The sequence below is a fragment of the Felis catus genome, chromosome C1, assembly GCF_018350175.1.
Source record: "Felis catus isolate Fca126 chromosome C1, F.catus_Fca126_mat1.0, whole genome shotgun sequence".
Taxonomy (NCBI): Eukaryota; Metazoa; Chordata; class Mammalia; order Carnivora; family Felidae; genus Felis; species Felis catus.
The window spans coordinates 175,815,942-175,833,075 of NC_058375.1; the positions used below are offsets into that span (position 1 = coordinate 175,815,942).

Genomic DNA, 17,134 nt, shown 5'->3' on the forward strand with positions numbered 1-17,134 from the left:
TGTGGCCTGGAAATTGTACGTATGAACATCTAAATTTAGAAACTTATGCCCATCTAGATAAAATGAGAACTTCTACTGGTACTCTTTTGATATTCCATGAGATAAGCCCTTTCCCTTCCTTTTTCTTACAAAGTCAAATCATGAAGAAGCTAAATGTTTCTCTAGAAAATCTGTTCTGGCTTTCACAAGCAGCATGAAAATTTGAAATCTCACCAGAAATCACTCTTTGGCTTGCCAGAGACACTTGTGAGAAATAGAAACAGCTATTGGTAAGTATCTAACTTTTCAGATGCCACGCAAACATAGCTCAGATACTTAGTCTTTTGACATTCGCCTGAAACTGAACTTCTAGGACCCAGAGTGGGTGGATGAGAAGGGACAAACAGAGGCTTTTCTTCCAGTTAATCTCTTACAGTTCCCTATTTAAATTGAATGAGGGTGGATTCTGGCAAAATCCCAATGTAAAAAACTTCTAGGAAGATAAGATTTGCAAATTAGCCATGCCCAAGAAAAGGGCATCAAGCAATTTCTCAAAATCAACCAGTTGTTAGTGTTGTCAGGGGAGATGAAAAATATATACATTTAATTCTTTCATCAAAACACAGGGCAGAGCATGTGGACATACATTCTTAAGTTCTACAAACATATATGTATATGAATAAAATATGTAGCAAACTTGTACACAAACCGATGCACACAAACTCCAGATGTATTCTTTTTCTTACTTTGTGGGTTGTGTCTTCTATAAGGGGAAAAAGACATATTAATCACTTCTTTTACTGCTAAGGGGATGGGTGCTGCTCTCATATTTCAGAAAGGGGCTGGAAAGTGAGGGAAGCCAAACTTTTTCCTATTTAAGGCCAAAGCAAAGGAATCTCAGTGGCTGAGTTTTATGACGGGCCCGGTGCTGAAGGGCAGGGAACATCTGATGGTGCTACTTTGAACTGCTTTTCTTTTCTCCTTTTTGCACAAAGAGTCTCATGTCTGATATTTAGACATGACGAGCTTTGTGCAAAAGGGGACCTGGCTACTTCTTGCTCTGCTTCATCCCACTGTTATTTTGGCACAACAGGAAGGTGAGTAGGTACTGCTTTCAAGAAACTTCATGCGGTTTTTGTCTTTACTTCTCCGTACAAACAGGTATAAAGGGGAAATTAGTCTCCGAGAAGTTAATTGCCTCTGTAAGCTCCTAATTGGGGAATGTAGAACGGACTGTGATGGTGCTGTTTTAGACTTGCTTAGAAAGAATGTTGTCATTTTTGTATTTAAAAGTTTTCTGGTTGTCTAAGATGAAGATGTTCTGGTACTAACTCATTTTCATGTCAGCGGCACTGGAAACTTTTTAAATGGCTTTTAAAAAAGTGCCCCTCCTGGATTGTTAACATCTTGGAATGCCTCCTTAGGCAGTCTGGAAGTTATTGGTCTCTTGTAACACTTTTACACTCTTTTGTATGCTGGATTCTTTGTAAGGATAGAATACTGAGCATTGTTTTCTCAATAAGAGAATGCATTTTAAGGACAGCATGCATTCAGAATAATTTAAAGGAAAATAGGCACTAGTAAAGTTATTGAATGTATTTCTGTAAAATGGCAACAAGTATCTTCAGTGTTCTTTAAATGGACTCAAACGGCGACAAATGTTTCATCATTCCTATATCTATTCTGTTTCAAGCACTTACACGGTCGATTAATACATGTTTTCTAATAATTTATTGCTAAGGGTCTGGTGTTTTCCACACGTCCTACATTTTAACTGCATTTGCATTAATGAAGAGAATATTTTAAAAAATGTTTTCAAAAAAATGTTTTCAACAGGAATGTTTGACTTTTCTGCAAACAAGGTAAAAAGATACTGGTACTGTTTGACTTCAAAAAGTTGATTTGTTTTATTTTCTAACAATTGCAAGCAATGGTTTTTCTGCTCTAATACCCCCCCCCCCCCAATCACATTTGTTTTCATTATTTGATTGTGTGAAAATATTTCTTTCAATTCATGTTTCTCATAGTCATGAAAATACTGGACGCATTGGGATACAAACTTCCACAGAAATAAATATTTAAATGCTAAATTTAAAGATGTTAAAAGAAATTATTACACATCAATTTCTGTTTGCACGTAATCAAAAGGATTAGTATTTCAATCTAGTTTTGCAAACATGTTCTGAAAATAGTTTTTGTGTTTAATTTCAAATCTTTGATGTCCTTGAAAGTCATATATAAGTGGGGGAGGGGCCCGGGGGGGGGGAGACACCCAATGACATCTCTTCAGTTACAATCAGCCTGTGGCCACGAAAGAAAAGAAACATCCATGTTGCTTGTTCCTCTCATTTCCTCTCCCCCTTATTCCTCTTTTCCCTTTCTGTCCCCTCCTTCTTCATCTCTCCACCCCTTTGGCTCTTTTGCACCTCCTCCCCCTTTTCATTCCTTCACTAGTCACCCCCCTTTCCTAGGCAAGCCCATGTTTCCTCATCTCTCCTCCCTCTCTTCCTCTAGCACTTCCTCCCTGGTCCCCATGTGTCCTCCCTGTGCCTCCACCTCTCCTGTTTCTTCTTTCCTCTTGCCCCCTCCCACTGTCTTTCCCTAGGACTCTAAGTCCTCCTTCCTTCCTCATTCTTCTCTCCTCCTCCTTCCCGCTTTGTCCCTCCCAGAACCTGCCTCAGCTCCTAGTCCTTGGTGAGGGTACCAAATGCCTACTGCCACATCCCTAGCCCAATAAAGACATTTATCTCTTTTAAAGCTCTTAAGTTCTCCTGATTTGGTGGGGGGAGGTAGGTAAAAATCACAGAGTTGCCATTTATTGGAAAGACTAACAAACCTTTGGTGTTTAGTTCAAAAGACTGACAAAATATTTGCAGTTGCCCGGTAGTGACAATCTTATATCAGCACTATGGCTGTTTTTCTTCTCCATCCAACTTTAGAGGGAAAATAAGTGTTTAATACCTTTGTTATCTCTACATCACACAAGTTCTTTGCATTTTTCCTTTTCTCTTTAGCTACAGAAAACAACAAGTTGTTATGAAATTTGCCATTATATTTGTGTGCTTTTAAGCTCAAAAGAAGTTGAGAGGGATTTTGGTCAGCTTACGATTTTTGTTTGTCATGAAAAAAAGTTTAAGTATTTTAAGATAGTAAGTACTTTTTGCATTCCCTATAAATTTAACAAGAAAATTCTGCTGGTAGATTAGCTTTGGGGACAGTACAGACGGTGGCTGAATATACAGCAGGCTGAGAACAGAAAAATACAGTTCTGGGATATAGGTTTCTTATATCTGCTCTGGGAATTTCAGAGACAAATAGCCCAACCCGAAAGAATACTAACTTCTAGTCCACTCACACACGTTTTCTGGAGCATAAAACATGTCCCTCCCAAAGAATTTTGGTCCCTTTACAAATTTATGAAGTTCTATTTAATTCATGTATTTTATTCCACCAATGGAGAAATGTGGTCTGTTTTATATTTCCTGTAGTTTATAAACATGCCAAATTTGTAGCACAAAGACTCGCCACCTAGTGGCTGACAGTGTTACCATTTACACAACCAATGCCAACATAAATGTTACACAGCTGGATTCCATATTTTAGAATGAGATTTAAAAATATTACATGTGCGAATTTTAAATATGAAACATTACTTTCCTAAGGAAATAGTGTATCACTGATGAAATATTGCCAAACACACATATACACAAACACATGGTAGCAATAGTCAAAGACTGGAAATGAGCTTGAATGTTATGGCCATTTTCAAAATTCCACATGTAACTATTCCACATATAACATATAACTATTTTCTTAATATTTGTCAAGTTTTTTATGTAGTCCTTATTTTACATAAGTATTTTAGTCACTTATTAGATGGATAAATTAATAGATATTATGAAGTAATATTGCTTCTTTAGGGTAAGGAGATAAACTTTATTTTAATTAAAAATGTTCTAATGATTGAACTTATATTTTGCTACCCTGATAATTCCACTGTGATAATGAACTGTGGGACTTTAATTATTTTAGGATTACAAAATAAATGGACTTAAGAGAACCAGTTCCTCATTACAGGTTATGAGAGTCTATTTTCCATTATGCTTAAGGAGAGAATTTGTAACCCATAAAGTAGCAATCAAGTTTTCTGGTTGGTGCTGCTCCCCAAGTTAAACCTATCTAATAAATAAAATATGGCATAAAATCACAAGAAACACTTCTCCCTTTAAGAGGAGAGAAAGCATAACTGCTCATGCATTTCAGGGTCAGTAATCTCACATGAATTTAGTGCTTTAGTTGAGATTATACAACTAAGAAATGACAGAGTTAAGACTAGGATCAAAACTCTGTTAAATCTTAAGCAATTAGAGAACACAAAACATACATTAATTCTAGAGCATCTGACTTTGCTCATTCTTGTAACTTTGTCATTGAAAGGGAATACTAAAAAATTGTATATTATCCTAGAAAATATATGAGAGAATGCATTTCTAAAGGGGAAAAACAGTAGATTTTTCTCTATTTAACACTCAACGTTGAATTGGTAACCCTATTTTTAAACAAGAGAAGCAAAATCTCAGTTATGATTTAACCAGAAATTATCTTCCATTCTGTAATAATATAAATTTTAAGTAAATAAAGTATTGATACAAAATTTTGTGTTTTTCATTCATGATACCTTGCATTTTTTACCATCCACAGAGTATTCAACATCAGATGATCTAAAGACCTATGGGTAATTAGATATTCTGATTAAATTCTGGAATTAAACAACTCAGTGTCATAAGCAGAAAGAGCAAAGCCACTGGAACAATTCTGGGAAAGAAGGAAATACTGTGATAACGTGCCTAATTTCACTAATTTAGGTTCCTGGTTTGATGTCTTACCTACAGGCTTATATTAAAAGGTTAAGAACTGTTGGCTCCAGGAGTTTTCCAGGAGTAGAGTTGAGACAAAATAAAAGAAAAAGCCCCTGTTTTACACCTACAGAGTCACTTGCCAGACCTTGAGTAGTCATTCAGAGAAGAGTGCCATCTACTGAAACCTCATGGTTTTCATTGCCGATGACTGGTGCAGAGTTCCAAAGGTTTTGCAGCCCAGTCTTTTATTTTGTAACATCAAATGATATCACCGCCTTGAAGTCATTAAAGTGGATTGCTTAAGAGTTAAAGTTTTAAAGATGAAAGATGTTATTGCCTTTGCTGGACATGAAGAACATTTGTAAGGTTTCCAGGTCTGCAATAACCTTCTGGAAACGTCTCAGTGGACTGTTTCTTGTAAAACAGTCTTCCCTGGAAAAAAGCTCAGTCCCATTGTTTTCCACACTCAAAAAAAAAAAAAAAAAAAAAAAAAAGAAGAAGAAGAAGAAGAAGAAGGAGAGGGAGGTGTAGTGTAAAAAAAATCCAGAGTTTTCAAAGGGGAAACTGCCTGTTTCATATCAAAATGACAACGGAAAAAATGAGATAGCTACTCTTACACAAATCATTTGTTAACTGCAGCTTGAGGAGTTACATGAACCACTAGAATGTCTGTCTGTGTCTAATGAAAACACAGCAGAAGTGGATTCCTTTCAGATTAACTAATAAAACCCTTGTATTTTCCATGGCTGAGGTCAAGAACTGCCATTTAAAATGTAAATTAATGAACAAAATGAAAAGTTCAAAGAAGAAGGCAAAAGTTAAAATGCCCAAAAGATCTAAAAATCAAAGACAAAGGATCCAGAACCTATTAAAAGTTAAATTTGCTTTAAAAACTTGCATTGAGAAATTCCTGTTTCAGTGAAATGGCATTTATTTTTCTGAAACTATGCTTTCTATCGTATTTGGTGTGGAGGATGACAAACAGGGAACGTGTTTCTCAAAATTAATTAAAATCAAAGGAACATTCTTTGGAGCTGAAGAATATGTTCAGAATGTTTAAGCTTAGAAGGGAAGCTCTAACGAAATTAGGAGTTCATCAATATGAAACATTTAGAAAAAATAGATTTGCAGAATCATTATCTTAGTGAGACACCCTAATTATGATTTTTTTTTTTGCATTGGATACTTAAACCTTATCTGTTTGTGGCTTTTGCTGTGAGGATAAGGCTTCTCTGTATACAGTAGAACGTATGCTGGGTTTCCCAATCACACATTAATCGTGTTGGTGGTCTGCATGTCATTAGGGTGGCCTTGGAGATATATCTCTTTTTCCTAAGGTCAGGAGAAAATAAACATCAGAATTGAACTCCAGATGCTATCTTCTTGTTTTGAGACCAGATAGAAAAATATTCTGCAGAAGAATGTTATCCCTTAAACAAAAGAAAAACAAAAACAAAAACACTGTCTTGTTAGATTCTGCTTTTAAGCGTGCAGGGCTTAGAAACCATAATGGGATAGGGTTTGGAAGTTGCCCTTGAAATTGCAGGAAGAGTTAAGAGTATCAAATTTAGAGATAGCTTTTCCAGGTTCAACTCTTAGCTTTGCTTCTACCATGTAACCTGGGAAAATCACTCAGCTTCTCTGGGTCTCAGATCCCTTATCTGTAAAATGAAGATTATAACAGCACCCAGCCATAGGGTCTTGGGAAGATTAAGTAAAATAGATGTGCAAAGCACTCAGAACAGTGTCAGTGACATAGGCAATACTATACCCGCACTGCCTAGTATTAGTTTTACTGGTAGAGCAAAATAAAATTACTGTAAGGAATTAAAGCACTTAGTGACTTAGTGATAAGTAAAGTAAGATATAAAATCTTGGTGATGAGATGCAAAATTTGAAGATGTTTGGCAACTGTAATAAAATAAGTAGAATATATTTTCTTCAGTATTGCTATAATTTGTCACTAATCAGTTTATATTATGATGAGATTGCTGATTGTTAGATACTTTTAATTCTAATTCTGTAATTATTTTTTATTTTTCACAGGACAAAGTGTTAATCACCTTAAAGGAAATTTCTAATGGGAGACATAAAAACTCATATATCTATAAAGAATAAAACAAGGAAACATCTAGAAATGATGATTCATAAAGCTTTTTGTTTTGTGGTTTTTCTGATGGGGACAAGAATAATCAGGATCCACCTTGGCCATGTAAAACAACATTTTGAAATTGAAGTTACCCACCTATATAGGTGTATAGATATTTCCTTGAAGATCTTTTTGTTAACTCATCTAACATATTTTAAAATATTTTGGTAGATGTAAGCAGCAGAAACATATTTAATAAAAACGTGTGCTTTCCAAAAAGTATCATTTAATAACAGTTGGAACATTTAATAACATATTTCAGCTGGAAACTATATAAACTTTATATATTCACACCATATTCAACTTTCTCAAGTAACAGGGAAATAATGTTATGATAATTTGCATATCACATCTGCTATTTTTAATTTTCAGATTAAAGAACACCTTTTCACAGAAAAGAATTCAGTAAGAAGAGAAGAGAAAAAAAATGAAATCTATCATTCAGGCTAAATTAACAATTTGATTGGATGCTTTGGGACATATTACTTTTACTCCAAAAGTGCAATTAAGACAAACATAGTTTACCTTATTTTTTTAGTTACAACAATAAAACTCTAGCAAATCATCATAAATTAATGTTTACAGAATGGAAACAAATATAATAAAAAGGAAAGTGTTACACATATCTAAAAATATTAGATTATGTTACTTGATTTTTTTTTTCCTCTGGAGTTTTGAAACAGAGAGCTAAGCAATAAAAGAAGCTAAGAGTGGATTATGTCATTTACTAACTTCATTTTGTTTTATAATTTTGATCCCAATAAGGAGATGGCTTAGTCTAATGCATTGCGTGTGTGGCCACAAATGAATTTATTTGAAGACTGTGCTTTGTAATAAGGAACAGAAACATCAAGTGACATGAGAGGCGGAGTTTAAAATTAATTACATATTGAAACAGGGAGACTTAGTTCAAGCAATAACAATAAAGGAAGTAACTGGAAAATCTATTACTTGTTCAGTAGAAAAATGAGATTATTTGTCTTTGATTTACCACTTTGAATTTCTGAATCCCATTTTCTAAATGCTGCAAGTGACAAACTAGAATATTTTATTCCTCTTGAAAACAAAACATTCTTTTTCCTGACTCTCCCATACTTTTCCCACATACAATTAAACAAAGGTACTAACATTGAGGGCCTTGAGTCATCTGTGTAAGAGGTTTAGCTTCTGGGAGAACATATCGCCAACCATATTTTGTCATGCACGGAACAAGAAATTAGAGGAAACTGCACAAAAGTCTCCATTCTTTCAACAAAGGTGATTGAGCTAGAGTAACAGAGAAAGGTCTTTCAACCACGTTTCTATAGAAACTGACTTCAGGAGAGCCAAATTTCTTTTAAACAGATGTGAAATAAGTTATGGCAATAAACAAATTGCATTAATTCTTATTTTTCCAACACCCCAACTTTCTTCTTTTTCCTTAGAACAATATCACTTATTAAAAAAAAAAGAGATGTGCAGTAAGGTAACTCAACCTTTATATTGAGACCTCTGTGTTTTAAAAAGCATAATAAGCATAGTTTCTAATAAAATTTGGAAAAAAGAGGCAAAGTAATAATTTTCATTTAGATAGCATTGGGTTTAACCTAATTCTAGCAAATTCATATATACAATTTTAAAAAGTCAATATTGTGCTTACTTAATAGTTTACAGAGCAAAAGGAAAACACAGTATTTTTAGTGATGTGATGATACTTTCTTTCAGTGAGACATAAACATGGGAGGATGAATACACAGGGAAAATTTACGTTAATTTTAGGGCAGATTAAGAACATAAGAAAAGATATTCAAAATATGAGATGCTTGACTCTCACTTTAACTGTTATCATTTGTGTTTAATAAATCATTAGTATTCAATATCTATGTTTTGTAACATAGGTCCTGTGTTACATGTAGAAAGATATTCCTGATCCAGAGACAAAGACTTGAAAGAATCATTTGAATAAATTAGTAGTATTCTTTTTTTTCTCCCCTACAGTTTTATTGAAGTATTACTGACAAATAAAATTGTATGTATTTAAAGTGTACAACATGAAGATTTGATAAAAATATACACTGTGAAAAATTACCATAATCGAGTTAACTGATAGTCACCCACATAGTTACCTTTTTTGTGTGTGTTGGGTGTAAACGCTTAAAATCTACTCTCTTAGGAAATTTCGAGTATACAATACACTAGTATTACCTGTAGTCAACATAGTGTTCTACACTATGTGACATTTTCAAGAAGGCTGGGGAGCCTGAAGTCCACATTATTAAAAGGGAAATCTTGAGCTAAAACTAATCTTTTGGAATGTGACACATAATGTTAATTTAGAGAAAGTTTTAAAATGATTCATGTGAAGAATGAGAAGCCAATGCTAAAACCAAAGAATGCATTTCATGCAATTTTGCTAAACAATCTTCCATCTCATTAAAACATTCAGACTTTTTCTGAAAAATAGTGAACTTAGTCCCTAAATATAAAATGTCAGTTCCACTTAGAGAAAAATGAGTTTGATACCTCTATCCTTTAACATTATTATTGTTCACAATAATATGAAAAGGATTATGCTTTTCTGAAGCATATCTTTCATAACACCATTTAAATAGACCTACTTCATTTGCATTAGGTAAGCATTTTGGCATTCAGCTTTTATGCTCACTAAGTAGAAAAGAATGTTCCTCCAAAAGCTTAGACAATATTTCTTTCCAATATTCTCATATATCTGCTTCAAACATGGAGGAAGAACTAGAATAACTTTTTAAAATAAACAGATTCTTGCCTTCTTAAAATTGCAATTAAACAAACGTGCTTTCTTTTATTAGCTGTAGACCACGTTGGGTAACTGTAACACACTGAGAACAGACTTCTACACTTCCTAAATTGATCAAGGATATTGCGCAAGATCATGAAAGTTGTATCTGCACACAAAAATGGAAAGGAGGAATGGAGGCAATTTCAGCATGCTATAGAATCTATAGGTTCTGCGAGGACCGTTTTTTGTGCGTGAACTTTTGCTAAATCAGCTAAACCTCTGAGCCCAAAGTATTTAGCATGAACCTAAATCAGTATTACTTCAGATATGAGAGGATGTAGAAATGGGAACTTATCAAGGTGATCTTCATGGCTGTATGCAATATCCAGATGGAAAAACTTCAGCAGCCCCTCAAAGGCCTCTGGGCCACAAGGCAGCAAAAAATATGGTTGTTAAACCACTTGCTTCCTCCCAAGCGGGCCTCTTTCAGCAGACATTTTAAAGCTCTTGGCTCTCAGAAAATAAAATTTCACTGTTTTACAAAAATATAAATCCTGAACAGTACATCATTTGTTGTTTGCAAAAATTTTTGCAGATGTTTAGAAACTTCTTACTTATTTACTCAAGTACTGGCAAGCTATCACAGTAATCCTCAAGAACTGAAGTTGTATTTAACCACAATCCACAGCTAATGCTTTAAGAATTGAGAGCAGGTTTTGTTTTGGCAATCCCTGAGCTGATTCATTGTTAATGGCTGCTGAAATGTGAGCACCTTACATATAATTAGGAAACAAGTTTAAAACTTTGGTTGAAGCAAATTTTTGACCATGTTAAGCCACAAATACACATGGTCATGATTCATATGTTTCCCTATTATTCTTACTCATTCCTTGCCCATATTTATTTTTTAAAAACGCTGTTTATTTTTAGTGATTTGGAAATCTCTTTACATTCATATGGGATATACGATACATTATGTCATATCATCTTGACCTACTAATGCCCAGTGGAGTGGCAGTGATAGTCAATACATACAATAAGCTTTGCTAGAGCTTTCCCAGGAATCTGGAAGAGTGTTGTGCAGCCAGGAGTATCTGTTTTCCCCTGGATTTCCTAATTGGCTTAATAAAATCCAGAAAGTTTTCAGAGTTAGTGACAAAATCATCATTATAGTTTAATACTCTTATCTACTGTTAAAGCAAAGGATAGTGATGGCTAGAAAGGCTTGTTTTCAATCACACAAGGAATAAATAAATGTTTAAGTGCTTGGTGTGATTTCCATTGGTTTCAAATTCTTAACTCTAATTGAAATTGAAACACTTATTGGCCTTAAGGAGAATTTACTATGATGTACCATTTTGAAATTAATAAGCAGATTTGGTATTTTAAGCAATCTCTTACCAGTTAGCAAATTATGTAGAGAGAATGTGATGCTCTTGGTAATTTAATGTGTGGATTTTTGGTTTTTTTTTTTTTTTTTTTGGTTTTCTTTGTGTGTTTTTGTTTTGCAAAGGCATGCTTATAAGAACATACAAGTTAGTTTACTAAAAGGAAGAAATCCTTTGTTTCAAACTCTCTCCACTTTGGTTATTGGAAAATCATGATAGTGTAACAAAAATCATATTTCAGCAAAACATAAGATAACAACACACCATCTAACTTATTTTCCAGCTGTTGATGGAGGATGCTCCCATCTTGGTCAGTCCTATGCGGATAGAGATGTCTGGAAGCCAGAACCTTGCCAAATATGCGTCTGTGACTCAGGATCTGTTCTCTGCGATGACATAATATGTGACGAACAAGAATTAGACTGTCCCAACCCAGAGATCCCTTTTGGAGAATGTTGTGCAGTTTGCCCACAGCCTCCAACAGCTGTGAGTTTACCAAAAATCTGTACATCTTCAAGATTTGTGGGTTTTTTTTCAACATTTATTTATTTTTGGGACAGAGAGAGACAGAGCATGAACGGGGGAGGGGCAGAGAGAGAGGGAGACACAGAATCGGAAACAGGCTCCAGGCTCTGAGCCATCAGCCCAGAGCCTGACGCGGGGCTCGAACTCACGGACCGCGAGATCGTGACCTGGCTGAAGTCGGACGCTCAACCGACTGCGCCACCCAGGCGCCCCAAGATTTGTGTTTTAATACATGAACAGTTCCTATATCATAGGAGCCTGAAAGGAAAAGAAAGTAATGTCTGCCAAACAATCATGATGGTATTACAAGTAAAAGGTGAACATTCTGGCTTAAAACTAGGGATTGGATGTGATTGGGATAAGAAATAAATATGCAAATTGGGCCACACTTCGTGGGAAAGATGTTCTTATGTTTTATTTAATATGTATCTTTTCCATTTATTAGCCTCCTCGCCCTCCTAATGGTCATGGACCTCAAGGCCCTAAGGGAGATCCAGTAAGTAAACATTCTTCAGGGGATTGAAATGAGTTCCTTAAGTAGTTTGCTTTTTTTTCTTCTTCTTCTAACAGCCTTTTCATATTTGAGCTTTCATCATTCAGATATTTCCTTTACTACCATATATTTAAATGACACAAAAGAAGGCAAACAGAGAATCCATAATTGTACATGTGAATATTTAAGTTTCCCAAACTTTAATAATGTCTTCATCCCCAATATCAGTTTGAAAAATAAAATATACATCAATAGACAAAGAAATAAATCATACTGAAATTATTCACATGATTTAGATAAAAGTGTATGAATTCGCAAGAAAATATGTATCACGTATATTGACTCCTCACCTTATAAAGTAGAGAGGCTACAATTCGATAATGATTCTGAATCACTAGAATTTTGCACTGTTTTATGAGTTTTTGTCTCTGATTCTTTTAGGGCCCTCCTGGTATTCCTGGGAGAAATGGTGATCCTGGTATTCCAGGACAGCCAGGTTCCCCTGGTTCTCCTGGCCCCCCTGGAATCTGTGAATCATGCCCTACTGGTCCTCAGGTAATAAATTCCAGGACAAAAAGATCCTCCCCTCTTTCCCCCTTTAAAACTACCTACTTCATTTTCTTTCCTTTAGCCTATGTTACATCTCACTTTTGTGGATTCCTTATATCTATTCTCTGACTTTATGTATTTAACAAATCCTTATTTAGTGTTTATGAGTGAGGAGCAGTATTTTAAGTGCTTCATAGATTTTACTTTTCCTCATAATGTCAATGCTGCTGCTATTATCTTTGCAAAATTTCCCAACTTCTCAGCAGGCATATAATATATCACTATGGTTGTGAAATGAGCCATTAACTCCCAAAATAATTAACCTAGAGTATTTAGGAATTGCTGCAACTGTGCCTTATTCTATTCATAACCTCAATGGTGAAGCCTCTGAAAGTTTGGACAAAAAGCAGTTGAAGAGCTGCAAACACTCCTTGTTGACTTCAACAGGATTATTCAAGCTTATGCAGCTACTCTTGCCAAGCCTTCGGAGCACATCCTGCTCCTCCTGAAAAACATGGCAACCAACTACCTCTGCATTTAAAGCATCTAACCAAAACAAATAAATAAGACAAGATTTCTGCTACATGGGGTTAGGAGAAATAAGAAACCACATATGCACAAATCACTCTGAGTGCAAAAAAAAAAATGCTGTACAAAAGTCAATTCAACAGAAAGCAAAGCATACCATCTAACTTATTCTTATCCTGGTATCAAACATAACCCATTTGTAAGCCTGGGATTCAAAACAAAATAATCTGCAAAGAAATCCAATAAGCCCATGAGCTTTTCTATTATTCTTGTGCCTATTTTCTATGGGGATGTTTACTTGGGGGGTAAATTTGTTAGGCATACTAACCAGAAGCCAGGCAATGCAAATTTTACTTGCATCATTAAATGTTGGTAAAGTAATTTGACTTCTCCATTTTTTCTGCTCAAAATGAGAAGATCAGACTATATGATCTCAAGACTCTTTTAGCTTTCAAATAGTCTGTGATCCTATGTTTCTAATGCTGCAGATATCACTTAGAAATAATAATTTGAGTAAGACCATATAGAAACAAGTTATTTGGAATTAACATTGCATAGAGTTAGTTGAAAGATTTGTGCATTACATAAGCAAGTATTTCTGTAGGGTATCTACTATCTGAAGCTACAGACAGGATAAGCAAGATAATTAAATAATGCATACCACATCCTCTGGCATGCAGAAACTTTTTATCAGTGAATAATAGATGTTACATGCACCTCTTCTAAATGCTTTTGGAAACAACTATAATCTATATGTCAAAATGATCATATCTGTTCTCTTTGCTGCAGAACTATTCTCCCCAGTTTGAATCATACGATGTCAAGTCTGGAGTAGTAGGAGCAGGAATTGCAGGCTACCCCGGGCCAGCTGTATGTACAAATGTTTCTCAGCATTTTAGAGCATTATTTCGCTTCCATTTTGTTAATTCTTGAATGGTTGTTTTTCTAGTAATACATTATTATTGCATACTTGTACAAAATAGCTCATTTTCCATTAAGGCTGGGAATGCGCATGGTAGGATTATCACAATCCTTCCATCCTCGCTCATTTTTTCCTCACTCCCTTTCATCCCATGCCTGTTTTGCCACCCCTTCCTTCTTTACACAAGCACTCCTACCAGGGGCCCACCTGCCTTCATGATTAGGTCTCAGACTCATGTATTTCCTCATTTTAACCCAGTTTTGTTATTTTTCCCTTTCACTTTCCCTTTTGCTCCCTAAATTGTTCAGAATCTTCTTTTCATGAGCTTTCATCAGTTAAATGCTCCCTTCTGGATGACAATCCGAGTGATGAATTGTCCAAGATTACAATCTGCCTTACCTCAAACCCTAAAATCTAATACAAATATTTCCAGAATGTATTGAGCCTTTAAGTTCTTCTATTACAAATGGTAGCTATTCACATTGAACCCAAATGGTTTCCCTGAATGTAAATGACCTAGAGTTTTAACAGAAGAAAATAGAAAAAAATCACTGAAACCTGGGCACCTTGACATGATGCATAGTGTCCCGGGTAAATGACCCTTATCGTAGAACAGGCTGTCAGGAAAAGCAACGTGGGGAAGATTATGGTTTTACTGCCAGTAACAGGTATGTAAGTGTAAATGAAACATGACACTGGATTTTCAGGGATTATGGAAGATTGCCCCCTGGATCATTAGACACCACGTTTGTGACTTCCAAAACTACAGAAGACAAAATTTTAACTAATAGATCCAAATGACCAGTTTGGAAAGACCCTTAAATTTGATATGTTATAAAAAGAGAATTTTACAAATCTCTGAAGTTTTGAGGAATGTGAATTTTGTTTTTGGTTTTCAAAGCCAGAAGGAGACCTATTTTTTTTTAAGTTTATTTACTTATTTATTATTGAGAGAGGGAGAGAGAGAGAGAGAACACAAGTGGGAGAGGGGCAGAAAGAGAAAGGGGGAGACACAGAATCCGAAGTAGGCTCCAGGCTCTGAGCTGACAGCAGAGAGCCCAATGCAGGGTTTGAACTCACAAATCTTGAGATCATGACCTGAGCTGAAGTTGGATTCTTAACCAACTGAGCCGCCCAGATGCCCCAAGATGGAGAACTATATTAACAATATAAATACCTGGTCTTACTCAGCTACATTGAAATTATGAATTCATTTTTCAATCCTATATACAGTTTTTACTGAAAAACAAAAACTAAAAAGAAAACACTACTTATTAACATTCCAGAAAAGCGGTTACAAGAGAAAGTTTAATTATAGCCTGTAGTTTTATATCTTTAGTGTCAGTATTTAGATACAGCATGCTACAAAACTGAAGGTTTTCTAGTGTAAGCTGTATTTCTGAGAAATGATACATCGATTGGTTATAATTGTAATGTGTCATTGTCCCATGTATGATGATTCTCAAATACACATCTAGACCTTCATATCAACATAATTCAGTGACGTAGTTAAGAACTTCTGGGTTCATTTACATCATTAGTTTTAGAAACTTGGACTTACAGTATGCAGATAAATCTTTTTCCACAGGGAGTTAGGCTGGCAGGCAAAAAAAAATGCTTCTTTCACCAGTACCAGTTTAATCTTAATATTGCAGGGACTCTCTTAGCATTTTGCATGGATTTTTCCAGATTTTGAATCCCCTTTTGGAGGGATTAGCAATAATTTTAGCAGTGATTTTTATTGATTCTGTGGAAATTCCATTTAGAGTGATGTTTTTAGTGATATCTTTACTGTAAACCTAATAAAATTAATCATATCCTTGAATAGTTACCATATATAACAAGGTATGCTATTCTCATTGTTTTAAACGTATCATTTCTAAACAGAGGCATCTCTTTGATGCCTGAATAAAGTGTATTTCAGATGCATTTATTTTATATTTATCCCTCAAATTTACATTCCAGGGTCCCCCTGGCCCTCCTGGTCCCCCTGGGACATCTGGTCATCCTGGCTCTCCAGTAAGTATAGCCATTAGTGGTGCTTTCTATTTTCATGCATATTATATAAATCAAGGTAACACAGATCTTGCTGTAATTTCACCATTCCAGCATGCATAGTCACAATTAAGTACAGATATCACATCCAAAAGACTATCATTTCTTCAAAGATGTTGGAATTTCATATTTAATTCCGTTCTACCAATAACTACGAGCAATTAAAACCTTTGTAAAATTAAGCCATAGGCTTTTCAAAGCCAGAAGGAGAATTATATGTTTTTTTTAAGTTTATTTATTTATTTATTTATTTATTTATTTATTTTTGTGAGAGAGAGAGAGAGAGAGAGAGAGATTGAGAGAGAGAGAAAGCGCACAAGTGGGAAAGGGACAGAGAGAGAGAGAGAGAGAGGGAAACACAGAATCCAAAGTCATAGGCTTAATGTGCATGTGTTATGGCTCCAAGTTCAAAACAATTCAATTTCAATGGAATGGAGTGGATAGAATGGAATAAATATGCTTTATTCTAATCTGAAAAATTTTGGTTTCAGTATTTATAAAATGGAATAAAATTCACTGACTGCCTACACGAATCCTGATTTCACACTGTCTTCAAGATATAAATGTCTGGTATGAATATTACATTACTTTTAAAATATTTACACATTATTCTACTCATTAGGGTTCTCCAGGATACCAAGGTCCCCCTGGTGAACCTGGGCAAGCTGGTCCTGCAGTAAGTAACAATTATATCTACATTTAAGAAATTGACAATTCTACATAGAAATCAGCTTCATTTTCTGAAACATAATCACTATAATGTCCTCTAATGTATAGATTGAATTTAAGCTCAAATTTTAAAATAATAACTGATATTTTCTTCTGAGAGTTGAACTGGTTTCAAAGATCTTTTGGACTCATTTAATGGTTTAGATTTCTTAAGGATACTTGCTATTTATCTAGGAATTCCCTGGCTAATTAGCCACCACGATAGTTCCCCTCCTAGTGTG

General features: G+C 35.0%; 1 protein-coding gene across 1 annotated transcript in view; it reads left to right on the top strand.

Moving 5' to 3' along the window:
• The first annotated feature begins 869 nt into the window (after positions 1-869).
• COL3A1 (collagen type III alpha 1 chain) overlaps positions 870-17,134 on the top strand; it is a 40,948-nt gene continuing 24,683 nt past the window's right edge. Inside the window, exons 1-7 of the mRNA XM_003990961.4 lie at positions 870-1,076; positions 11,396-11,598; positions 12,083-12,133; positions 12,572-12,685; positions 13,997-14,077; positions 16,095-16,148; positions 16,807-16,860. Of these exons, the coding sequence (XP_003991010.1) occupies positions 998-1,076; positions 11,396-11,598; positions 12,083-12,133; positions 12,572-12,685; positions 13,997-14,077; positions 16,095-16,148; positions 16,807-16,860 (636 nt within the window). The 5' untranslated portion in view covers positions 870-997. The remainder of the gene's footprint in view (positions 1,077-11,395; positions 11,599-12,082; positions 12,134-12,571; positions 12,686-13,996; positions 14,078-16,094; positions 16,149-16,806; positions 16,861-17,134) is intronic.